Here is a 27,191-nt window from a genome sequence, read left to right as displayed (position 1 = left end):
CCCCCATTATAAATTCCTCGAGGGTAGGGAATACCTTTTACCTTTCTTTGTACCCCCAGTGCTTAGCACAGTATCTGGCACATAGAAGATATTTAATAAATGTTCCTTGACTGACAAGCTACATCCCTTTTACAAGAACCATCTGAAGTAAATATGGAGAGGTTCATCACCTGAGCCTACCCATTTGGTGATTAAATTGTTTGTCCTTGGAAGCCCATGAAACAAAAATACAAAATGGCCCTCATTCCTGTATGACTTCTTTCTGCTTCTGCATTGACAATGACAGTGGTGGTAAAAGGGGTCAGAGGTGCTAAGAATCTCAATTTTTAGACTATCTTTAAACATTAACGTACCAGTTCATATTCATAAATATAAGATCCTTTTCCAGTGACTAACCAGTGGTCATACAGTTAGAGAAACTGAATCACATTTGTGACTGGCTAAAAATGAAAAATCAGAATGAATGAAAAAATCATTGAAGTTCTTCTTATCCATGTACTGTGCTAAAGATTGGGATTCAAATATCCAAGGTGACAGTTCCTGCTCTAAAGGAATTTACATTCTAATTGGGGAGGACAGATCCTTGGTGAGTGGTAGGATTATTTGGGGATAGGGAGTTGATCCAAAGAGCAGTTGGTACTGTTTTGATTGCTTTGCCTGGAGCAGGAGGTGGGGTGTCTAAACTCTTATACTACTGGCCAGATCATTCAGATGGATGTCTGGATAGGATGTGAAGGTGAAGCAAGGGTTGGTATGGCGCTAGTCCACAACCAGGTAGATTTAGTGGTTGAGGTTAATGTGTATGTATTTAGTCCTCATTCAAGTTGGTGGGGGGTGATGTTCCAAGGATGAGTGGATTAACTTATCCAGAGATAGGGGATCATGGATTCCAGAGGTCTAGTGGGGTAGGTGCTGGTGCATTTGGTGAGAAGGATGACGCTGGTCGCAGGTTGAATAGCAAGGAGGCCTAGGTGTTGTGTAAAGGTGAATAAAGTCTCACTAATTCCTTAGCTTCTCATTGACTGTATTCCTTTGATTATTATATTAACAGAGGATAGGTTGCAAATCTGCATGCTTGGAAGGAGAGGCTGCAATATCAATGATGTCCTAATTGGTGAATGGATGCTTGTTAACTGTAGGCCCCAGGGTAGGAGTTCCCGAGTTGAAAGGTCAATTCCCCAAAAGCTTGTACTCCTCAGGCCTGATGGCAATGTTGTACAACATTGGGGACTCTTTCAAATATCAATCAGTCAGATCTTTAAAAATATAGAATGTATGCACTTGCAAACTTGTCACTTAAATAAGGCCCTGTAATAAAGAAACTTGACTAAATGTTAACCAGGAGACGAAAGTTGCAGCTAAATAAAAGGATGGCTCACTGCATCTCCTCAGGCAATTAGCAGAGTTGGCAGAACTGGTTTTATAATGCGTTGGAGGGCAACAAAGAACATCCTGTTTTTGAACTCTTGGTCATTTTATATTGCAATTCTTGAGATATAGGTTTGGGGGAAAAAGACATAAAAATTGCAGCTTGTAGAAGGTGAAGTTGTGGAAAAAACTAGTTAAGACTCTCTAAATCAATATACTTAAACTTTTTTATGCCTTTTTTTCTCACCTTCATTTAGGAATCTCCATCCCTCCTCTTCTATCCAGGAAGTCATATTATAACAAAATACAATATAACAATATAATGAAGAATGGGGAGAAGGAGGGAGTTCAAAACCCACAGATTAGTGATGAAATATTCAATAGTCTATACTTTTTATTCTTCCATCTCTGCAAAGAAGGGAGGCAGGTGCATTTTCTCTTCTCTAGCATTCAACTTCTTGACATTAGCTAAATAGTGTAGTGAATAAAGTGCTGGACTGGGAGTCAAATCAGAGTTCAAATTTTCCTTCAGATACTTACTAGCTGGGCAAGTCACTTAATTTTTCTATAGCCATCAGTTTCATCGTAAGTTTAAAAATAGGGTGACTAATAGTACTTAACAGGGATATTATGAGGATCAAATGAAATATATTTAAAGTGATTTGCAAACCTTAAAGTGCTGTATGTGTTTAGCTATAATTGTACAGCCTTAAAAACTTTGTTTTTTGTTCTGTCCATTTACAAGGTTGTAGATATTGTGTGTGTGTGTATTTGTATTTCTTGCATAGTTTTGCTAAATTTCCCATCTTAATTATTCGTATAAATCCTTTGTATCTTAATGTGTGGTACTATTCCATTTTATTAATGTACAGTAAAGTAAACATTTATGAAGCTTTTACTATGTGCTAAGGACTGTGCTAAGTGCTTGAGATACAAATACAAAGAAACAGTCTCTTTTCCCAAGGAACTTATAGTCTAACAGGGGAAAAACAACATATGAAAGGGAACTGGAAAAGGCAGTAGCAAGGGGAAGTATTTGTGCTAGCCAAGGTAGCAGAAGTGCAGAGAGTCAGAAGCACAGTCTAGAATCTAATGAAGGCTGGGCCTCACCTCAAAATGGACCACTTCCTATCCCTGAGGAGTTCCCCAGTGGCCAGTGGAGAAAGGGACTGGGTTGGTTTATGGATGTGCCAAAGTGAAAAGACCCTAGGTGCTAAGGGAAGTTCCAGGGTGAGAAGGCAACTGAGTCAGGGTGGCAGAGTCCAAAGTCAGAAGCACAGCTAGGAGAGGGGATGTACCACGATTTGTTTAGCCATTCATGAGTTGATGAACATCTATTTGTGTTCGTATATTTGTGCCCCCCCAACACACACATGCGCGCGCGCACACACACAGACACACATGGCTATAAATATTTTGGTATATATGGCAATTTTCTTTCTTTGACATCTCTGGAATATAATTCTGGGATAAAAGCTGTTTTTAAAACATAATTCCAAATTGCTTTTCAGATTGGTTATCAGCTTACAAATCTACCAACCATGTATTAGTGTACTTGTCATTTTGCTAGCCTTCAGTGTTGTCCGTTTCCACCTTTTGTCATCTTTGCTAATTTGCTGGCAGTGGGGTGAAATTTGAGACTTGTGTTTTGGGTCACTCTTTCAAATAGTTAATAATTTGAAATTCTTCTTTTGAAAAATATTAGTATCTTTTGACTGCTTATCCATGTGGGAATGACTCTTGGGCGTGTGGTGGTGGTGTCGTCGTGGTTTCATATATCTTGAATATCAGGCCCTTATCTGAGATTTTTGATGCAAAGATTGTTTCCCAGTCTTCAGCTTCCTTTCTTGTCCTAGTTGCAGTCATTTTTGTTGATGCTTTTCAATTTCATACATTGAAAATTCTCTTTTGGGAGGGGAGGTGTGCAGTGTGTGAATGCTTCTATCATTCTCGGTATATACTTCGGTACTTGATGACTTCAGTGCAAAGGTGGGCATAGGGGAAGATAGCAAAATTATCTGTTAGCTTGATTCTTCAGTAAGAAATGAGAGAACAGTTGTTTAGACTAGGCATAAGCCTCCTATTGTTATATCAACTCTACTTTCTTTGAGGATAGAGTTGGGAAGTACTGGAGTAGATGTTAGCACCAGATAGTGTCACAAGGAGTGAAAGTCATTATTTTAACAGTCGGAAAAAAGCTGGTTACAAATTTGTAAGTCATTTCCCAATGATTTAAGATCAAAACCAGTTTCAAAAGTACAAAAAAAAAATGAAAATGAGGTGAAAGTATGGTATGAAATTGAGGAAGCTCTTTTATTTTAATAAGCTTTTAATGACCAAAAAAATGGGAAATAGATAAAAGCACAGACCTTGACTATCACCATTTCCTTAGGAATTTTCTGATATAAAAAATCATTTGCCACAATGAGAACAAAAGAGCTTCAAAACTACCTAAGCTAGGAAACATTTGATCTCTTTGCTAAATGAAGAGGAATGGCAGGCAAGATAAATGCCACTTTATAATATAATTTCTTTGTATAATCATATGCATGTGGGTATTTGATTGTTGACAATATTGCCTGAAACAGAAAGATGTACTGAAGGGAAAAAACATTTACTGAAAGTTTGGTGACAGATCCAATGAATTAAAATTAGGAGGTATTTAAGGATGAAACTAGATGAAAGACAGCAAACTGATAAAAAGCGAAAAATATCTGTAGGGATTTTTGTAACAATGCAGCTCCCATTTTTGGACTAAACAGTCCCTGAGGAAACAAATTGACAATCAAGGAAGGAAGGACAAGTACACTAGATGGCTTAGCCACAGCAGGGCTGTTTCAAAGGAGGCACAATTCTGAGGGTATCAGGACTTGAGTCTTGAGTTGGAGAAGGGGAAAAGGGTAAAGGGTTTTATAAGCACCCCCCACATGTCCCTTCCCAAAAAGGGACAAAGGCATCTGACACTTTGTGATCTTTGTGAAGACTCTTTGCAGAGGAGCTGGCTGACTTGACAATCTTGAGTCACACAGTTGATTTAAAGGTGTAGTGAATGAAAAATCTTACATTTTTATGGTTTAAAAAAAAATTAAGGCAATTGGGGTTAAGTGACTTGCCCAGGATCACACAGCTAGTAAGTGTCAAGTGTTTGGTTCTGAGTCTGTGTTAGAACTTGGGTCCTCCTGACTTCAGGGCTGGTGCTCTATCCACTGCCCCACCTAGTTTCCCCTAAAAAATATTTTTTAATAAAAAGCATAAATTTATAGAGTAGACCAAAGTGCATTCTCAAAGCCTCTCTTCTTAAAAAGTTCTATCTCTTATACATGTCAGGAGTATGCCTTTTCTTGAAAGTTATAACAATTGCATGAACTTTGATTCTAGGCAGCCAGTCAGTCAACAAGCATTTATCAAGCATCTATCATATGCCAGGCATGTGTTAAGTGCTGGAGAGTGATATCAAATGCTACACAGACTGGGAAGAAAATGCATCCTTATCAAGGAGGTTGACCGTAATCCTTGAGGATGTCCATTTCAGAGTCCAAATGGAAGATAGCTTCTCTATAAATAGTAAAGTTTCCTACTTGTTTGTTTTGTGGATACCATTATAATATTATCACAAAGCCTGTGAACATTGCAGTCTTTTCAGTGAAATCCATAATCACTCAAAAAAGTTTAGCCTACAGAAGCAGCCTTAGAGTTAGGAAAAACTGAAAAGTTCCACCTCTGATGTACACTAGCGTAACTTCCCAGTGGACCAGCCAATTCCCTAAGACAATTCAGTTTCAGAATAAGAGCAGATCTGCATTGGTAGAAGGGGGGGGGGGTTTCATCACCAGGAGTTTTCTGTACCAATGAAATCAGAGGTTCAGTTAAAAAAAAGTTTTGATGAGGGGAAAATAGGGACACTAATGAATTGTTGGTAGCATAGTGGCCTAGTCTAATCATTCTGGAGAATAATTTGGGGGAAAAAAAATTCTGGCCATGAAGGGGGAAAAAAAAAGTGGGTAAACTATTGTTTTGGATGTTGAGTGGTTGAATGGGCAGCCATAGAGAAGGTTCATCAGTTCTTAGATCTTGAACCAGACTCTCCAGATAGGTTTTAGGCCTAGAAATGAACAAGAGAAGAGAGGGCCTTGATTGCCTTTGGGAAATTGTGTAGTCTTTCTGTTGATTGCAAAGACTCCAAGCCCCTTCCTTTTAATAGCAGCATTCTTCCAGTGATTGTAAGTTAGGAACAGTGAAATGCCAAACTAAGAAGTTCTGGATGAGTTGTAATCTGCCTCATCAGAGGCAGTAGTCACACTGTTGAGCTGCCAGACACATTGATCTTTTCTGGAGTTTTTCCCCCACTATTTGATATGAATTGAGAGCTGTGTTGTGATAAATTCTGGTATTTTGAGAGTATATTCAATTGCCTTTTAAAAATAAGCATGCCTACCTTGTTTTATAAACATTACTTAGGCTAAGATCATTATTTGAAATACAGGCCTTATAAAATTACCATTTCTTTTAAAATAAGTACAAAAATAGTTGTTTTTATTGAGGATTAGTGGAGAGGGGAAGGAAATAAGCATTTATATAGTGCCTACTATGTGCACTGCACTAAATCTAAATCTCATTTGATCCTTACAACAACCTGGTAAGATAGGGGCTATCGAGAAGTTTAAAATTAATGACTTTGTAATTGATTCTGTATCTACTTAAGTCACCTTTCTGTGTCCTTTAGTTAAGTTTAGGAATTTAGCTTTCCCCTCTGAGCTAGTTTAAAGGTCAGCCTGACCATAAGGCACTGTAATTAAAAGGAAAAGATTGTCTTCTTTTGTATCTTTAAGTCCTGAAGCTAGCTCTAAGAGATGTATTGTCCCTGAACTGTCCCTGCACCTTTAAGGAAAGCTATTATCCCATTAACAAACCTTTCTATGTGCCAGGGAATCCCCTAACTCTGATCCAGTAGGGGGTGCAGATATGGATCCCATAAATCAGCATTCCATAATGATAAGAGGGAAGTGGTCACTAACCTTGCAGGTGTACTAGCTCACGTTCCTCAGGAAATCCAGTCATAATGTTCCTGCCCCTGTAATGTCAGCCCCTCCACCAATTGTGTTATTTACCATCTGTGATGCTCAGTTTTGTTTTCTTGTACTTCCCAAAACTATATGAAAACTAGTAGGCCCTACCTGGTGGTCTTTTGTCCTTGAGAGCAACCATTTTCGGACCTTTGTCTCTTAAATTTACCTCAATTTTTAAACATATCATTATTATCCTGATTTTATATTTGAGGAAACTGAGGCAAACACAAGTTAAGTGACTTGGCCAGGGTCAGGCATCTATTTGAATTTGGGTTCTCCTGCATCACTGAGTCACCAATTGACTTTTATTATATGATTATTATTAAGATTAGTCAGTTAAACAATTTGTACAATTGACTGGAAATTGAGTGTTGAGGAATTTTAAAAATTTCTTTAAATTTCAGAAAAAATGACCTATAGAACAGCATATATTGAGTGTTGGAGAAAATTCAGGTAAGAAAGTCTCTACCTTATTGTAGAGTTAATAGTAATTTATCTAGAAATGTTTATTAAAATTATGTGTATTAAACTTAGAATCTATCTGCTGTTTAGGTTAGCATTATGCTAAACAAATATTTCCTAATAGAAACTTTGACTAGAAAGCATAGCTTGTTTTCTCTTCATGGTTACATGTAACATTCATCCATTTTTAAAGGAGGAGAAAAGCTTACTTTTTATCTGCCCATGATTTCTAAAAAGACTTTAGTGGGGGCAGCTAGGTGTTGAAGTGGAGAGAGCACCACCTGGAGTCAAGAGGACCTGAGTTCAAATATGGCCCCTGATACTTAACTAGGTATGTGTCACTTAACAATTATTGCCTCTCCCCCCCCCCAAAGAATTTAGTGTGACTTAACTTGTGCTTAGAGTAAACATTATAACTTACAATTTCAAATTAAGTTTGAGAATATATATACTTTCAAGTAACTTAAATACACCAAATCTGCGTTTACATATGTATTTGACTTGTATTGTCTCACTTTGATTTTCATCTAGATAAGAAAAAAGTTTGTAATTAGCACTTACATTGGATGACCTTATTAACGATAAGAAGTTATAGTGCAGGTCCTGTGTTTTTCTAGTACAGAGAGTTTTCTCACCAGGCATTCCCTGTAAATACCCTGGAAAAAAACTGTAAAGGCTCTGAATTTATTTTCAATATTTCAGAGACAAAACCATTTAAAAAAAGGAAGTGATCACTGATAATGTTATTACAAAAAAAGCAAAATGACTAATCAAAAAAGCAGCTACTGAGTTGGGACCATGCAGAGTAGGCTTGGTGAAGTCCTCTGGAGCTTCCTGGATTTCCCTAAGTCCTGCATAGTTTCATGACCTCAGTCCTTTGCTAAAGGACCCAGATGCCTTTGGGGTTTCCATTGAACTTTTGGCTGAACATTTGACGAAACAAAGATTGATTTTATTGCAAGTTTGGATGCTAGAGGTTTCGTGATCCTGTCCTTGCCCCTGGTATAGCATTTCTGTTAATTCACAAGCTAGGGAAGCTTCCAGGATCCATGTTATTCACTGGGTACTCTCTGGAATTGGAGATCCAGTAAGATGTCATAGAACCAGGCTAGACTGTAGTGATTGTGGACTGTCTGACCACCAGGCTGCGGAGTTTGAACACCACAGGCTCAAGGGCTTGTCCCTGGTGGAACTGACCTCCCTAAAGGTGAGAAAGAAGGTGCCCCCTGTGCGCTTCTCCTTGCTGCAGTATTCTGGAGGCCAGATTGTTAGGACCTTTCTCCCCCCAGGCGGAGATGTTTAGAACATGCAAAATCATGTCTAGAATGTTATCTTTTACACAACTAGGAGATTTGGACATGAATGGTACTACTAGGCTCAATGGACAGTGGATGAATATTGTCTAAGTGCCTTCAGCTGTAAAGCTATGCAAATGTAAATGTAAGCCAGGTATCTAGACATTCCCTTGTGACACTTCCTCTTTAGACCACCAGGGACTTCAATGGGCCTGAAATTTCTCCCTCCACGTGGCCCTCCTCCTCCTCTCCTGGGGAGGCAGCATGTGTAATTTTGGCCACTATAGCCAAGAACCTTTGTGCCCTGTCACCAGCCATCTGTCACTTGTCTATCACTCTTTACTTCCTCGAGTCTTTGCATGGAGGGTAGAGATCAGTTCCTGGAGAAGGGCCTTCTGCTTTCTAGAGGGCACACATGGGTAGTGCCTCTGCTCCAGGACCACTTTCTTCCTGGTATGAGGACACTCTTGGCCCTTAAGTTGATATGAGTGAAAAGCTAGTTTTGTGGTTTAGAACTCAGAATAAAATTAATTGGGTAAGTTAGTTTCCCAGGCCAACCAACTCAAGTTTACTTGACAGAGGTAGCAGGTGTGGTAGACTCAGGCATTAGAAAGACAGGTTCAAGTCCTACCTCTGACATATACTAGCTATGTGACCTTAGGCAGGTCCCTTAACCTCTCTGCCCCAGCCTGAGCTGCATTTCTAGACAGAATTGGTCATCATTTCCCTCCCCCCCCCCAAATTTTCAACCCAAATGGAATATGGTGACAGGAGAAGGGGCTGCTGGAAAATGTCTCTGACTTTGCAATGCAGTAAAATCCACAGCTGATTTGCCATTGTTCTGGGAAGATGCTTTCTAAATTTCAACTTCTGCTCCCAATGTCCCCAACTCAAGTAGGTAGAATTCTTTCCACATTTTGCTACATCAGACCATAGGGGTTTGTGTCCAGGTGAATGAGTTGTTAAGATGAGACCATTCAAAGTTCAATTTTCAAACTCTCTCTGTGATGGAGAATCTTGCTATCTTACGTGATGATTAAGTCATTTAATTAAAAAAAACAAAAAACCAGGTAGCTACCAGCTTATGCTTTTTTTTTTCCCCCCTCACCAAGTGCCACCAGCTTCATGAAGCCTTTACTGTTCTCCCAGCTGCTAGGGTGCCAGCTCCTAGTTTCAACCTCATATGAATTTAATATGTATTCAGTATCTATTTAAATATGTACAGGTTTTCTCTCCTCATAAGTTGTAAACTCCTTGAGGTGTGGGAATGGAATTTTTCATCTTTGTATCCCCAGCACCTAGCAGTGGCTTGCATGTAGTAGGAACTCGGTAATTATTGATTTAACATTTGAACCTGAAAACAGCAATATCTGACCTCATTCAAAAGCATTTATTGAATACTTGCTCACTGATTCATAAATTAAAAATACAGTCCCATTTCTTAGGGAGCTTTTCATTCTAATTCTGGAGACAAACATGAAGCAGTTAGAAAACACAGGATGAGACAATGTTGTACAAGCTAGGTACAAATACATTGGAAACATAAAGCAAGGAAATAATTGTTATGGGGTGTAAAGCTCAACAGGAACAACTTAAAGGAGATGAGTCTTAACCTTGAAGACAGTGAAAAATATGGATTTGTGGATAGGAGTGTTTGAATAGTATGGGTGATCATTAATTACTCTCTTTCTAATAGTCATATCATGGAAGCATGGAAGTGCTGAATCTGCATCTCGTTTGCAGGAAAGAAATGAAATTCTTTATTCATCCTGCATTTTTATTTAAAAAATATAAGCCAAGTTATGCAAAAATATGAGTTTTTTGGTTTTTAGTTACACTTCTGGAAAAACAAACGGTTATAAAAATCTTGTGGTTTTTAAACTTGAAAATTTGCCGCAGAACTTGAACTGCACCACAAGTCTGCACAGAAACGAATTCTTCTAACTTGAGTAGCTATAGCTTGACTGTATAGGGAAAAATCAGGTAAATACTTAATGAATATATGAGATCAGGTTCACGTGAATCATTTTTTTTTTCAGCCAAAGACAAGGTTTATTAGAACATCTGTCATATTGGACATACTTAAAGAGTCTGAACATTAGTAAACTATTGGCTTGATTGTAAGAATCTAACCATCTTAATGGAGACAAGATATGGACCTTTATATACAGAAAGTCTGTGGGAGGGACCTAGGAGTGGCCAGTAAGCTGGGGTGAACAGAACTCCTGGAACCTGGACCTAATGGCCCAGGGGAGAATGGAGTCTAGCTAGGATTAAAGGTGGGAAGTGGCCAGGGGCCATAGGGAAATAAGACAATGGAGGGGAGATTGGGTGTAGCCACAATGAAAGGCTAGTTGATGGGATTATAGCCTCAGGAGAACATCAGAGATTTGACCATGTGGGAAAGTCCAGGGTTTTTCCTTTTTGGGGCCCAGATTCCAACCCCATCATTCCCCCCTCAAATGGGACCCAAATTCTTTTGGAGTAAGGGGCAAAGGTCTCAGTTCCTGAAACTGCTTCCTGCTGGCAAGGGGCATAGAACTGTCCCTGCCTCAAGGGGGTCCCAAAGAGGATGCTGACTGGCATCCAGGGAATGATGTGGGGACATTGGCTGGTACTAGCTGTTTGCTACCAACTGTAGGTGAATGTCCTGTAGTCTGGAAGACACAAGTCTGACAGAAAAAAGACTGCAGGGCCCAGATATAAAGCAGGGACTAGATTTAGGGCCCAACTTTGAGAGGATAAAACATCCTTAGCTCTGTTTGGATTCAGATAATTCAGTTTTCCAACCACGCAGTATCAAATCCACTTCATAGCCAGACTCAGAAACAGCCAAGTGGGTAACATTCCCTTTCAAAGGAACATAAGGGGGAAACTGAGCCAGAGGGATCCCATCTTAGACTGAGGCTAAAATTGTCCTTTCAGCTTTTTCCAATGCTGACTTCCACCAGTATCACCTTCTCTGAGTAGCTTGTGGCATTTCTCTCAGATGGTAGATTACTGATTATTGATGGATTATGACCATCAAACAACTCAAAATAAAATCCTATGAGCTTTTACCTCAAACAGCAAGTTTTACTAATCACAGTTTAGGAAAAACTTTTCCAGGATTTACATCTCAAACTTAAATTTGTCCTGGTGTAAAAAGCCAATCATTAGAGATTTCTATACACTTGCAAATTCTCAGCAAGCCATACATAAGTCAAACAAGCTTTTCGGCTAGTTTACACATTAAAACAATAACCAACAATAGTTATATTATTTTAGCGGTAACTAGATTATGAAAAGTTGCTTGACATATCTGATACAGAAAGTTCACCAATTTGAAACTTGAAACAAACCCATTACCAATCAGGTGACTTCAGTTTTGTTAAATGCACTTCCAAATTACTTTACACAGAGAATCAACATCTCATAACAGTTAAAACTACGAATTTAAAAGAGCGTGCTTACCCAAGTTCAGAGGCCAGCTTTTTTTATTTTATTTTATTTTTTTTATAACTTTGAGCAGGAAGTGCTGAACCTGGGTGATGTTTCCAGGCAAAAGTTGCCCTAGAGCCCGAGGCCATTGCCAGGGGGGCCCATGCCGTAGCTGCTGCCCCTCCCCCCTTCCTTTCCCAGGTGGGGGAGGGCAAAATCAAAGGTGTTTCAAAACTCCCTAATGATCGCAAATCCTCCAGAATCTGCCAAGATATTTTTAGCTGTTCTCACTTTCCCTATAACCTCCATGAAGGAGGATTCAGAGGTGCAGAGGGAAGGGAGTAAGCCTCAGGGAACCAAAAAGCAATAGCAGTTTCCCCCAATTCCCTAGTGCCTCTTCCAGATAGGGCATCTGTCTTTGTCCTCTGTGCTGTGGAAGGTGTACCCAAGTCCATGGCCTTGAACCGACCCAGTAGACCGATAGCCTGAGAGTGTCAGGCCTAATGCTAGACAGCCCTGTAACTGTCTGCCAGAAAAGCACCTCCCTGGTGCTTGGAGAGTGACCCCAACTGCAGAGCAAGAAAGGGGAAGGGGGAGGCTTATATACTTTCCTGTCTTGACTGGAGAAGAACTTGGGGTTAGGCAGCTTCCCCACATAGGCCACCAAAATGATGTGGTTTAGGGATTCAGGGGTGCTGGGACCCCAAAATCACAACATACGGGTCCTGCCTGAAAGAATTTGACCCAAGCCTTCTCTCAGCCAAAGACAAGGTTTATTAGAACATTTGTCATATTGGGCAGACTTTTAAGGAAACTGAACATTAGTAAACTATTGGCTAGATTAAAAGTATCTAAGCAGTGGCTAGATTTTAGGAATCTGAGCTGTGGCTAGATTATAAGAATCTAAGCCAGAATCTTTTTTTTTTTTTTTTTTAAAGACATGAAAAAACCTGCATAGACTGCATAAGATTGAATTTCCAGATTTAGTGCCTTCATGTAGCTTGATGGACATTGGGGGCTTAAATGTAAGTTATCTCCAGTGGGTTCCAAGTAAGATGAACATAGACCAAGAAGGAGATAGCTTATTGGCTAGGTAGCCTGGAGAAACGTAGAAAGATGGTAAGTTGAACCTGTTTCCAAGAGTTTTTAGGATTTATTTGGTGTAAGGATGGAAAGGCTTAGAGATGTAAATTATTTTTCCCCTCAGTATATCAATAGGTAGGTGGTGGCAGGACCTTGAGCTTGACTTAACCATGACATGAACTTGTCACTTTGCATCCTGCTCTGGATTTGAGCCAGAGGGAGTGAAGGATTTGGCAATTTGATGGAATTGTGGATATTGCTACTATCAGAATATGCCTTTTGATTTGATGTTTTTCGGCCTAAAATGAAAATTCTAGAGCATTGTGAATCTATATAGCATATAAGGCATTAATCTAGTACCACCTTGTAATGTGAAGAGAATGCCTCATACTTGAAGGATTCTAAGCAAAATTTACTTTGTATATAAAGTATATATATATACAAGTGGATTCTACATAGTAACTTACTTCAGTCTGGTGCTTTTCCTTTGTTATCTGCTTAATAAAAGTTGCCATCATAATTTGAGTCTATATAAGAGCATTATATTCTGGTGGTGATTTCAGCAACTGTTCTTAGAAGTGGGCATTGGGAAAATTTATACTGTTTATAACTTTCCACACCAGTAAATTTGCCCAATGCTCACATTTTTAATCAAATGTTTGCTCTTGGACAGGAGCACCATATCATTTTGTTGAAACCAAATTGTTATATTTGATAATTTAATTGTATTTGATCTCTGCAAGGCTTATGCTGTTTTTCAAGTTCTGATTTTTCATACTAGCTTCCATTTTAAAGAGAATTGTTCTATACACTTAACTATTGCAAGTCTTCAGTGTTTGTAAGGAACAACAGAAAAAAATGTTTGTGGGGGGGGGAAGGGGGGAGGAAACTGGAGCCTACTTGAACTGGCAAAAAAAAAAAAATTACAGAAGCTAAGAGTTGGAAGTGACCTCAGAGACCATCTAATCTACTACTTACATAGAAATGACATTGCAACATTATTGACAAATGGTCTTAAGCTTGTGCTTAAAGATGTCTTATGGGGAAAATAATAGATTCTCACAATTAGATCTCAGAGGTTATTTAGTCCAATTTATACTTGAGTAACAACCCCTTCTACAGTATGCTGTACAAGTGGTCTGCAACTCTTGGCTTGAAGACTTCTAATGACAGGGAATCCATTACCTCTAGTGGCAGTTTGTTTCACTTTTGGAGAGTTCTTACTTTAGAAGTTTGTATCAAGCTAGTATTTGCTTCTGTACACCTCCATTCTGGGCTCAAAGATCACTGCAGATGATGACTGCAGACATGAAATTAAGACAGTTGCTCCTTGTAAGGAAAGCTATGGCAAATCTGAACAGTATACTAAAAAGCAGAGACATCATCTTGCTGATAAAAAGTCCATATAGTCAGTTATGTTTTTTCCAATAGCAACGTATAGCTATGCGAGTTGGATTATAAGGAAAACTGAGCAAATTGTGGTCTTGGAGAAGAGTTTTCAGAGTCCTTTGGATGGCAAGGAGATGAAATCAGTCAATGCTTAAAGAAATTCAGGCTATTCACTGCAAGATCAAATGCTTAAGCTTAAATACTTAGGCCACATAATGAGAATACTGGACTCATTGGAAAAGACCCTGATGTTGGAAAAGATTGAAGGCAAAAGGAAAAGGGGGCAGCAGAGGATGAGGTGGATAGATGATATGGATACAATGAACATGAACTTGGACAGACTTCAAGAGACAGTGGAGGATAGAAGGGCCTAGTGTGCTGTGGTCCATGGAGTCATGAAGAGTCAGACACTACTAAACAAAAACAATCCTCTATCCATCGTTTCTAGTCCAAACCAAAACCAGTCAAATCCCTTTCCACGAGATAGCACTACAAACTCTTGAAACGATTATTATGTTTTTCTCTCAAGTCTTCTCTAGGTTAAATGTCCTCATTTCCTTAATCCTCATGTGGCATGAATTTGATGCTCTTGACCATCCTGTTTGTTCTCCTTTGGAAGTCCTCCAGCCTTTTGATGCCCTTCTTAAAATACAGCATTCCAGGTGTGATCTAACCAGGGCAGAGTACAGTGGGACTATTGCCTCCTTATTCCTGAATGCTATTTTTCTTAGTGCAGCCTATGTTTGCATTAGTATTCTTGGCTGTAATTATACAGTTGCCTTGCAGTCTAGCAAAACCCCCAAATCTTTTTTTTTTAATAGAAAACTGCTATCTGGCTGAGACATTCTCTGTTTTGTGCTAGTGAAGTTGATTTTTTTTTTAACCTAAATGTAGGACTTTCTCCTTGTCAAATTTCAGCTCATTAAATTCAACTTGCTAGCCTGTCAAATCTTTTTTTAAAATTCTTTCTGCCATCCATTTTTTCTTTCCATCCCAGCTTTGTGCTATCTGCCAATTGAGTAACCAGGTACTATCATTGATAAAAATATTAAACAGCACAAGGCCAAGAATAGATCTGAGGTACTACATTGAAGATCTTCCAAGTTGACATCAAACCATTAATAAGATAGGTCTACCTATGTAGCCAGTTCTGCATTGACCGAATTATACTATTATCTAGCCTACATTTCTCCATGTTTTCCATAACTGTCTTTTAAAAATGTTTTAAAATATAGGCAAACAAGATCAACAGCATTTTTCTGATCTACCAGTCTAGTAACTCCATCAATAAAAGGAAATAAAGGCTATTACCCATTTCTGATAAGTCATACTGACTCTTGGTACTAATTGATTCCTTTTATAGTTAAATAACTATCCCTTTAATGATGTTTTCTAGTATTCTACTAAGGATTCAAGTTGGAATCGTTAACCTGTAGTTTATGGCTTCCATTTTCATTACTTTTTGAAAAAATTGACATCTCCTCTTCCCAATTCTGTAGTATGCCTCCTGTTTTGTATGATTTTTCAAATATGATTGAGAAGGATTCAGCAATGTCATCTCTCAGATCTTTTAGTACCCAAAGGCCTCTTGAGGCAACCTTTTGTACTTCTGGATAGTTTTAATTTTTAGGAAAAATATATCGGGTTATAATCTACCTCCCTTCAACTTTGACCGAATGTACTTAGTTCTACCTGTTGGGGCCAAGCAGTACAAATCTTATCCTTGCATGTAATAATCCATCAAAATCTCGAAGACAACTAGCTATCTAACCATCATGTTTATATGGCATGTTCCTCTAAATACACATACTCTGTTCTGGATATACTTCAACTCTTACGTGATCCATAAAATGGAGTGACCAGAATTGAACGTGGTATTCTAGTTGTGGTCTTAACAGGGCAGAATATAGTGGTGTTATGACCTCTTTTAGTTCTATACACTGTATTTACTATGAAAATCTTTGCAACACTACCAAAGCGTTAGCTTTTTTGCCTGCCGTATCACACTGATGCATATTGAATTTTTTTGCAGTTCACTAAAATGTCACTTGATGCTGCTTATCTTTAAATCTTTTGAAGACTGCTCTCATCAAACCTAGGGTGCCCATCAGAGTAGGCCTAGTTTTTCCACCTTTTCCATAAACTTTGTAATCAAGTGATCACTTTCTTCTGTATACTTATCATATTTGGGGGGAAGAGGAGGTAGAGTAGAATGATGGTCCAATTTCCTGTCCAATTAAAATGTATTTATATAACATTGTAGCTTTTATGAATTATGTGGGATATTTATTGTACATTTGTTTTCTAATTTGTTTTATATTTTATATTACCATCATTTTGTAGGTGTTTGTATGATCTCAAAATTAGTGAATTAAGTTTTTTTCTTTTAAACTTTCGGGCATCTTTACTTTTCTTTGAGATAGACTTAGAGTTACTTAAGAACTTTTATCCTTTCTTAAGCAGGTTATTTTTAATGAGGAATAAATAAAGAAATTTGTAACTTTTAAAATGTATACTTTATGGTTTTATGGTCCATATAGAATGAGGACTCAGATAATCTTTACATATGCTTGTCTGAAATTAGGACTTCATTAAACTTTTTTTCATTGAATATCAAACCCACACTGTGCAGTGCCTTGTGGTAGGGATTGGTGAATATCCAAGTGTAAATAAGGCACAATTCTTGACCTGGAAGAGCTTACCATGTAATAGGGGAGGGGGGAAGATGAATAAGTACATGACAGAGAGTAAAAAGTGCTGTGATCTGTTGGCTACTTTCATTGTTGGAATTCTTAAAAGAATTTGGATTTTTAATACAACTCAATGTCAAATTGAAAAAGAGAAATTTACTGTTTTTCTTTTTTGAGCCATTAAATAAACACTAAGTGGGGCTCAACTAATTCCAATTTGTATTAACCCAACTGAAAATCAGCCAAAGTTTCTAATAGTCTATGAAGAAAGGGTTTGGTAAGAAAATTGAGAGTATAGAGAAGATTTCAGGGAAAGATGTTTAATCTTTGAGAACAAAATGTTTTTAAGCACTTTAGCACGTTGTTGGTATAAATATGTACTGTCTGTTAAAACAAGACAGGCTAGCTGGACCTGTATTTAAAAAAATGTGTGTGTGTGTGTGTGTGTGTATAAAATAAGTACATTTGCTTGTGATTTGATGTCTTTAAAAATTGATACTTGTTTCTCCCATAGTTGATGAAAAAATAGTGTTGTATATGTATATTTAAATGTAAAAGTCAGAATGACTGGGTTAGGTAAGAGTTTGGCCAAAAAAATAAATTTAAGACCTTGTGGGCAAGAAACTAATAAAAAGATTGGAGGAGGAAGCAGATTACTCAAGGTACAAACATTTATTAAGCACATACTGTATGTAAGATACTCTGCTAGTGGCTGAGGATACAAGTACAAACAATGAAACAAACTCTACTCAAGTAGTTTAACATTCTAATGGAGGAAGCAAGAAGTACATGTGTAGTTATGTTGCATAAATATAAGGTGAATGATACAAATTTATGCAAAGTAGTTAGATAAAAGGGTTGTGAGTGAGGGCACTAGCTAATAATTGGGACCATCAGAAAAGACTTCATGCAGAAGGATGGTTCTTGAGCTGTATCTTTTAAAGGAAGAGAGGGACTCTGAGGGGGAGGTAAGGAAGGGAGTACATTACAGGCATGTGGGGGAGCCAGTGTAGGAAAATCCAGGGGAAAAGTATCTGGAAGAGAAGGTGGTCAGTGTGTCAGATTTACCAGATAGGTAGAAAAGGATGAGGACTGAGAACACCATTTGATTTAGCAAATAAAATATTTTAATTGGTAACTTTGGAGGCAGCAGTTTGAGTTCAGTGATTAACTTCAAACGCCAGATGGCAAAGGATTGAGGAATGAATGAGAGGAAGTAGAAGTAGTTGTAGACAGCTTTTTCAAGTAGTATAGCTGAGAAGGGGAGGAGATATAAAAGAGCCTGTGGGTTAGGGTAAATTAAAATTCAGTATGAGAATACTAGGTTTTAGTTATTGGTGCTGCTACTACCCCTTGATTGCAAAAAATTTTTAGAAATATCTTGTTTTAAATTGGTTTGCTGAGCTTCTGAGAGGCAGTGTGGCAGAGTGGATAAAAAACTGGCCTTGGTGCTAGGAAGAATTAGGTTCCAGTTTTCTGTTGCGTGTTGGCCATGTGACCCTGATGTTTTAGCCAATTTCCTTAGGCTTTAAGTTGCAGGACAAGTACCAACCTGCATTTTTAGAAGGGATTTCCTTATTTTGGGGGCTCTCTATATTAATGAAATCACAAGGACAGTTGCTATGCCCTAAGCCCCTACTCTGTTCTCCAGCAGGAAATAAATTATTTTAGCACGCCCTCTTATTTTCTTTTAGCTTTTATTTACAAAAAACCCTTATCATTTTCTTAGAAATAATATAATTTCCAAACTGGAAGAGGGTTCTTTTTGGTTGTTATTGTTATTGTTTGATTTGGGGGCAGGAGTGATATAAAGGGAAGAATAAACAAGGGAGTTCGTGCCTTATAGGAATTTTATATCAGTCATTCTGTAAGTACTTACTGTGTGTAAAGCACTGGGACACAAAGGCAACTTGAAACTGCTCCTGTCCTTAAGCTTGCATTCTACAAGGATGCAGGTAAAATATAATGTGCTAACAGGTAAGGATATAGGATTATTTGAGGAGCGAGAACACTCAGAAAGAACTAAGGGTCTTGAGGAAGATTCCCATAAGAGGTAACACATAAGTTGACCCTTAATGGGAGAAAGAGATCCTAAAAGCAGAGTGTATCCCAGGAATGGGAGCAGCCTCTGCAAAAAGGCTCTGTGGTAGAAAACAAAGTGCTGGCTTCGGACAATAACAAGTAGATCAGTATGGCTAGAATGTAGGATATATGAATGAGAATGATATTTAGTGCCCAGAAAGGTAGTGTGGAGGCAGGTTGTAAAAGATTTTCTATCTTAAGTAAGAAGTTTATATTTTAGCGGCAGTAGGGAGCCACTGAAGGTTCTCAAGATGAGCAATGGTGTATACTTTGGGTAGATTATTTTGGTAGCTGTGTGGAGGACTGATTAGTGAGAGGAGAGAGAGAGACTCTGAATTGGGAATCTAAAGCTATTCTTTTGTCTGGGAGAATGATGGGCCCTAAAATAGGGTGTCTGTCAGCCACTTGAATGGAGAAAAAGGAATGAATATGAGAGATGTTGAATGTACAAAAACAGGTTTTTGGGGAATATGGAAGAGTGAGGAGTCAAGGGTGCCCCAAAGGTTGTAATTTTGGCTTTGCTGGACAGTTGTTGGGTCCCTCCATAAAAGAGGAGAGTTTATAGTCTGATGGTGGTGGTGAGAGAGTTTGGGTTCAGTTTTGGACATATTGGGTTTGAGATAACTAAAGGTAGATGGTGATGTGAAAATGGAGCTGGATAGCTACAGATCTGGAAGTCATCTGCATAGAGACATTAATTGAAGCAGTGGGAAATTATATCAGCCAGAGAGAGGAGAGAGAGGGTAAATAGGTAAAAAAGATCAAGAACAGAGCTTGGAGAGATAGTGACTAGTAGGTTTACTATAATTTTTTAAGTTGGTCTAGTTAGGGGCAGCTAGGTGGAGCACTGGCCCTGGAGTCAGGAGGATCTGAGCTCAAATGTGACCTCAGACACTTACTAGCTGTGTGACCCTGGGCAAGTCACTGAACCCCAATTGCCTTAAAAAAAAAAAAAAAAAAAAAGAAAAGAAAAGAAAAATTTGTGTAGTTACATGGTCCCTCAGTAGTTAAAATAGCTATCTCCTCCCCTCCCTCTTAACCTTCCACCCCAGCCAAACTTCTCTTTATATCGAGGGCACCATCAGATCCTTCTAGTCATCTAGCCTTGCAGGTTGAGACTCCTTACTCTAATTCAATTTGTTGCTGAGTCCTGTCTGTTACCTTTCTAAGGGATCCTTCAGATGTTCCTTCTCGCCTCTGACCCTGTTGTCTCCCTAACAGAGGCCCTCATCTCAGGCCTTGTGTATTATAATAACCTGCTGCTTGGTCTCCCTGCTTAAAGTCTCTCTTCAGTCTATCCTACACTCAGGGCCACCTAGGTGACACAGTGGATAGAGCACTGGCCCTGGAGTCAGGAGGACCTGAGTTCAAATGTGGCCTCAGACACATGATACTCACTAGATGTGTGACCCTGGGCAAGTCACTTAACCCCAATTGCCTGAAAAAAAAAAAGACTCATTCAGTTTATCTTAAGCTCCAGCTGTCAAATTGAATATCTTAAAAATGTAGATCTGACATGACATCCCCTATTCAGTAAACTCCAGTGGCTTCCTATCACCTCCAGGTTTAAATATAAATCCTCTTTGACATTCAAAACCCTTCACATTCTGGCCACCTTCTACTTTTCTAGTCATTTAATACCTTATTCTCTGAAGCATACAATGGGATGCAGTGACACAAGTAATGAATCTGTCTGCAGACTCTGGGCTTTTTTTTTTTTTTTTGTGGCTAGGCAATGGGGTTGAGTGACTTGCCCAGAGTCACGCAAGCTAGTGTGTGTTATGTGTCTGAGGTCAGATTTAAACTCCTGTCCTCCTGATTTCAGGGCTTGTGCTCTATCCATTGCTCCACCTAGCTGCCCCTAGCTCTGGGCATTTTTACTAATTGTCCCCACATGCCTGGAATACTTTCCTTCCTCATCTCTACTTCCTGTCTACTCTAGTTTCCTTCAAGTCTTAGCTGAAATACCATCTTCTATGAGAAGACTTTCTTTGTTCCCCTTAATGCTAGTGTCTTTCCTCTATTAATTTATCCTGTATATATCTTGTTTTTACGTTGACTTTTTTGGATGTTTTCTCCCCCATTAGACTGAGTTCTTTGAAAGCAGGGGCTGTCTTCTGCCTTGCTTTGTATTCCCAGTGCTTAGCACAGTAGCAGCATATAGCAGACACTTAAGACTAGTGTGCTATAATAATGTCTAGTGGCTATCAAATTGATATTGATAAAACAGAGACCTGACTATTTTTCTCCATTTAAAAAATCTCCACCCCTGTAGCCCTCCCTCCAATTGGATGGTTCCTTATAGAACCTCTATTTAAGAAGGATGTCCAGGCCAACCTTATTTCATTCCCTTACAGGCTGTGTTTTGGTCATTCTCTATGCCCTTGGATATCTCTATCTCTCACATGCCCTACCCCCAATCCCAGCTTCTTTTTATGTGTTGTCTTTTTCCAGTGGAATTAAGCTCCTTATGGGCAGGGACTGTCTTTCCACCTGTATTTGTATTCTCAGAGTTTAGCATGGTGTCTAGGTACATAGTAAGCACTTGATAAATGCTTTTTGAATGGTTGACGTTTTCCCCTGTTTAGAGGAAAATATTGATTGTTGGCTATAATGCCTTTTTTTTTCCTCTAACTTCTTGAGAGAGAATAGAGGGGGGTCAGAAGTAGATGTATCTGGTAAGTAATTTGACTCTTTTGGGGGATTAAAAAAAAGGTTAAAGAAACAATTTATGTTGTGTGTCATACTCCTATTTTGTAGGAAGTGTTATATAAAATCAGGATTTTAAGAAAGAGGGGACCTTAGAATTCATTTAGTCCAACCCTTTTATTCCATAGATAAGGAAGTAGACCCAGAGAAGTAAAATAATGTCTTTGATGTTATGCCAGTAAAAAATAAAGCTGTGACCAAACTCTGATATTGAGACTCTAAATACGATGCTGCTTTCACTAATTATCTAACATGTAGAATGGAATAAGAGACCAGTATATTTTAAGATTGTTATTGTTGGCAGGATATTATAATTTGGAAAATGGTGGGAAACATTTGTCGTCTTCATGTGAACTTTTTCAAGTATAGAAATGTATATGAGAGCATTTTTGCTGTAATTGGTAAATCTGTGATATGTCTGTGACAACCTAATTTGACAGATTCCAATTTCAGACAGCTCTAGTAGAAAGCTGTTTGACTGTCCCACATTGGTGGAATCGAAGCTCTCTCTAGGGTCTTTCCATAGAGAATATTAAAGAAAGATTTCAGGTTCCACTTCAGCCATGTTTGTGCCATGCTCTTCTGACTTTAACTGTTTAACCTTGCTTGTGCTCCAGGGTTGAACTAGAATTCACTTATTAGTTATGTGACCCTGGGCAAGTCATTTAACCTGTTTGCCTCAGTTTCCTAAATTGTAAAATGAGGGTAGTAAAAGTATCTATCTTTCAGGGTATACATACTGACTGACATAGTTTTATGGTCTTTTTTTTTTTTTCTTTTCTTAACAGTTGGAAGATGGACATACTTTATTTGATTATAATGTTGGACTGAATGATATAGTTCAGCTGCTAATACGTTCAGAGCCTGATGGTCCTACCACTTCAAAACAGACTAAAGGTGGTGAGGTAAAACCCCGTTCTAAGAGTAGCAGCAAAAGTAAAGCCAAGAAAACAACAAGCAGCAGATCTTCCAATCAGCCTTCTACATCAACTCGTTCATCTCTTATTGATCCAGGAATTGGAGTATATAAGGTAAGTGTCTGTTATTCTCATGTTTTAAAAATTGGTATACATGTACACGAACTATTGATCTTTTTTCTGAATGTTTAAAACAGTAAGAAACCTGTTTAAAAGTAAATATTTGAATAATGTCCTGTTTTTCAGCTAATTTGAGCAAAGGGGCCAATGTGAGAATTATTCCTCAGATTGGATGAATTGGGATACAGATTTTAGTCCATCAGTATCATGTTTGAATGACAAAAATCTGCTCTTAAAAATATACTAGTAAAAAAATGGTTATTATTTTAAAGATGATCGTTCTTAGGATGTCAGTGTCAACAGAAAACACTAATATATAATATGTTCTTTGTAGTTGTAGCTAATTTTTTTTTTTTGTTACACAATTTGCCATCGGAGAGTAGGGAGATATAAATAAAAAGAAAATGTTCAGGGGCAGCTAGGTGGTGTGCCCTGGAGTCAGGAGGATCTGAGTTCAATTGTGGTCCCAGGCCAGATGCTTGACACACTTACTAGCTGTATGACCCTGGACAGGTCACTTAACCCCAATTGCTTTGCCAAAAAGAAGAAAAAATGTTAATTTTTCTTTGCTTTTTAAAAAATTTGTGTTGATATCTTCAGTGCATAATACCAATAATGCAACTAATTTCCATCTTTTCAAAACTCTTCTCCTTCTTCCATCTTATCATGCTCCTTCTCCCTAAAAGTCAGTGTTGGTATGTGAACTTCTGTTTTCATTTACTTTGTCTGAAATGGGACTTTGCTGGCCAGTTCCAGTTGGGCAACTCAGCTCATCCTGCCCTCCCCTGCCTTGCCCTGCCTTGACAGTACTGTGCCCAAAGGAAGGTAAATTTTGATAGCTGAAAGCTACTTATCAACTGGGGGTTTACTGGCTAGATTTCTTTCTGAAAGACCAAGCCTTAAACCCAATTCACTCTGGATCTCTTGGATTGGACAATGATAGGTTCTTGCCTCAAGTACCACTTAATGGTTATTTTTTGGGGCCCTCCTGGCCCAGAGTGAATACAAATAGTAACTGTTTCTCTTTTGGCCAGCAACCCTGAGGGTCTTCCCTTCCCAGTTTGATTTTTTTTTTTTTTTAAATTAAAGGGTCCATCCTTTGACTCCTTCTTAAAGAGGCCTATTCATGGAATGGATGTTGCCTCATTCAAAATGAGAATCTGAAAAGACCTTAGCTTAAAGGGCCAAGTATCCTCCCATTGTATCCTGGGCCATCTCCAATCTTTCTGATTGAGATCTGGCCATTGGACCCAGATGGCTCTGGAGGAGGAAGTGAGATTGGTGACTTGGCACAGCCCTCCCTCCCTCAAATCAAAGTCAATTGTGAGTCATCATCTCCCTGATTTCATGGTCTTCTTTGAGAATGAAGGACAAACCACAACTTTTACTTTTAAAAAAAAATCATACTTTAAACATCTAGCCTTGGAATAGAAATGTTCTTTACCTCCTTTTCCTTCTAGCTCTTTATCCAGAGCAGCAAAAAGGAAAAACTGTGTGATATGGAGAAGTAGAGTGGGGCAGCTAGGTGGTGCAGTGGATAGAGCACAGACCCTGAAGTCAGAAGGACCTGAGTTCAAATCTGACCTCAGACCAAACACTTGACACTTACTAGCTATGTGACCCCGGGCAAGTCACTTAACCCCAATTGCTGCCGCCCCCTGCCTAAAAGAGAGAGAAGTAGAAAATAGTGGAAATAAGATCTCTCCAAAAACCAGTATTGTCTATGCCTAAGGTGGAGGGAAGGGGCAGGGTTTGATATACATAAGCCCCTGACAGTGAAACAGGCTAGATAAATCTAGTAGTCTTCTCTATTTAGAGTGATGGGGTCAAACCTTATGCCAAAATTGACCTAATTTTCCTTTTCTTCAGAGTTTCTAGTGTGGTATATCAGAAAAATTATGTAGATTTTTACCTGAATTTCAACCAGGTCTTTCAAAATATTGTAGGTGAGATGGAAAGATGTAGACTCCTGGATAGCACAGTTAGATGGAATTTGTTGAATGACCATACCCAGGGAGTACTTCAGGACTCTGTCCTTGGCTCTCTTGGTTAGCACTTCTAACAGCAAATTCTTAGGTGACATGTATCTCGAGTTTTTGGATAACATGGGGAAAGAGAACTAGTAAATCAAGTGACTGAATTGTGATCCAAAGATTGATAGGCCAGAACAATAGGCCATCTAATAAGGCACATCTTTGGGGGTGTGAGGGAAGGGAGATTTGGAGCCAGAAGAAATCACTGTTGGAAAATATGAACTAAGCTTATGTTAGAAGATTATGAATAATATCGTCTCATAAGGCAGTGGAAAGTAGTGGAGGAAAACAGTTTGTGGAAATCTCGGAGAAGGATCCAATTAAACCATTAGCTTGAGAACATTTAAGGATAAAACCAAAGGATGAACAGTACGTGGACATTGGAAAGGAATCTGTCAACTTTTATAACAGACAGTTTCTCCATCAAGGATGGTAGAATCCACCACATTTGGGCTGTGACATCACAGCCTCAAGGTACTATATGAAGAGGTAGAAATAGCAGTAAGGAAAACTAATATGGGTAGAATGATGGGATCAGGTCAGTACACACAAAGGTGATTGTTCAGGTTTGTAGTTAATAAGGAATAAAGATATCTGAAGGAGAGGAGGTTGTAATCTTTTACGTAGTCTGATTTTTTTTTTTGTTCTTTGGCCCAATTGTTAACTTATTTTTCAGCTTCTTGTATATGTATACTCTCTGCCTTTTGTTGATTTGATTTCTTTTGTAGTACTTGAAAAAAATTATATAGATTTTATATTTTATCACAATGTTCCTTTGTATTCATTTTTTTTTGAGATTTATGAATACTTAATACTTATCCTATGTTCTGTTTAGTTCTCTTCAGATTGTTACTAATTCCAACTTGTTAAATTGTTCGGGCTTTTTTGTTTAAATTATCATACTGTTTAAAATATTTTGTTTAAATATTTATATCATGATAATAGACTTGTGATTCCCTTATTAATTTCTTTCTGCTTGTTATAATTGTTAACTTTTCTTTCATGAGCTTAACTTCTATGGCTTTTTTGTTTAGAAGAGTTTAATACTTTATTCACCCACATCTGTCTATTTCATGGAATGTCTTGGTTTAAATTTGATTTTATCTAAAATTATTAGGCTAATGATATCTAATTGTTTAGGAGCAGATATGTGTGTCACAGTGGATGGAGTGTTGCTCCTAGAGTCAGGAAGACTCTTATTCCTGAGTTCCAGTCCAGCTTGGGCACTTATTAGCTGTGTGACCCTAGGCTAGTCACTTAACCCCGTTTGCCTCACTTCCTCATCTGTAAAATGAGCTGGAGAAGGAAATGGCAAACCACTCCAGTATCTTTGCCAAGAAAACCCCAAGTGGCATCACAGAGTTAGACAGGGCTGAAAAATGAATGAAAAAATTATTAGTGCTTATTAAATGATTACCTCTAATGCTTTTCTTGAACTGACCATTTTGTGATGTCTGTTTAAACTTTTGGTTTTAATTTCCACTTTTTTAGTTTGAAGAAGAGAAATAAAGATGAAATCATCATTTATTAACGGTACCAAAAAACCTTTTTATTCTCATCAAAAATATTAATAGTGTTGAGGGAATGAATGACTTTAGAATGATAACTAATGGGGTTAAAGGGTTTAGAATTAGCTAATATATCACTGTATGCCTCTTGGAGAATAGAACAATTTGTAAATTGTCCTCTCCGAGTTAAAATAATGCAGTTGACAAGATTCAATATCAGTGCCAAGAGTACATAAAAACATACATGTAGGAGAGGACCTACAGTACACTACAGTTCCAGTGTTTACCTGTGGTAGAAGATGACCAGATTATTAAAGGCCACGTCAGTGGATCTTGATTACTTCTAGCTTGAGTAATCGGGACAGACTTTTTAAGAAGTGGTATTCATCAGGATATTAAAGAGTAGGTAGGACTTTGACAGGTAAGGATTGGTAGGACATTCTGCATGGAAAGAGGAGTGGCCTAAGTTGAGATTCAGAGGCTAGAAAGAACAAATAATTTTTTAGTCATCTTTTAGAAGTTAATTTTTGGAAATGACCCAGTCATGCCCTTCCCAGGTAAGCAGACCTTTTACTTAAAAGAATGTGTATATCACCCTAAAAATATGCAATAATATAGGCTGTAGGAAAATAACTCAGTTTTCAGTAGGAATTTTTAAAAACTTTCTGGAGTTTTCTTTCCTTTTGAAGTGATTTTTTTTCATACCAAAATGCCCATTACTATTGCATAGAACTTCAAATTGACCCAGTCTCAGTGTCTTTGCTATTGTAGGAACACTTTCAAGATATTGCTGGAAAATTCAAATTGTGATGTTCTGAAATATGCTAATGTTAGAAAATTTAACTTGAAAATTTGAGACAAAATGAGTATGATGTCTTATCATTTTAATAATCTTTTAGGAGGATGTAAAATTTTTTCCAGTTTTCTTTAAAGCCACACTATTTGTACCCACTCATGTTCTCCCTCCCTAGATTCATAGGTTTTACTGTATGATCAGAAAAACTTCTGTGAATTGATACCTTAACTTCAAAGCCTTCATCATACTTTTT

At 38.2% G+C, this 27,191-nt stretch overlaps 1 protein-coding gene across 2 annotated transcripts in view; it reads left to right on the top strand.

Annotated features, from left to right (window-relative positions):
* The window catches only part of UHRF2 (ubiquitin like with PHD and ring finger domains 2), a 165,500-nt gene that overhangs the window by 16,071 nt on the left and 122,238 nt on the right, over window positions 1-27,191 (top strand). For both annotated transcript variants that reach the window (XM_027862631.1, XM_027862630.1), the window contains exon 2: window positions 22,353-22,595. In XM_027862631.1, coding sequence (XP_027718432.1) covers window positions 22,353-22,595 — 243 coding nt within the window. The remainder of the gene's footprint in view (window positions 1-22,352; window positions 22,596-27,191) is intronic.

The sequence above is a fragment of the Vombatus ursinus genome, unplaced genomic scaffold, assembly GCF_900497805.2.
Source record: "Vombatus ursinus unplaced genomic scaffold, bare-nosed wombat genome assembly UNPS02014770.1, whole genome shotgun sequence".
Classification (NCBI taxonomy): domain Eukaryota; kingdom Metazoa; phylum Chordata; class Mammalia; order Diprotodontia; family Vombatidae; genus Vombatus; species Vombatus ursinus.
The sequence above is the reverse complement of the archived record's forward strand: the minus strand, read 5'-3'. Positions and strand labels throughout refer to the sequence as shown.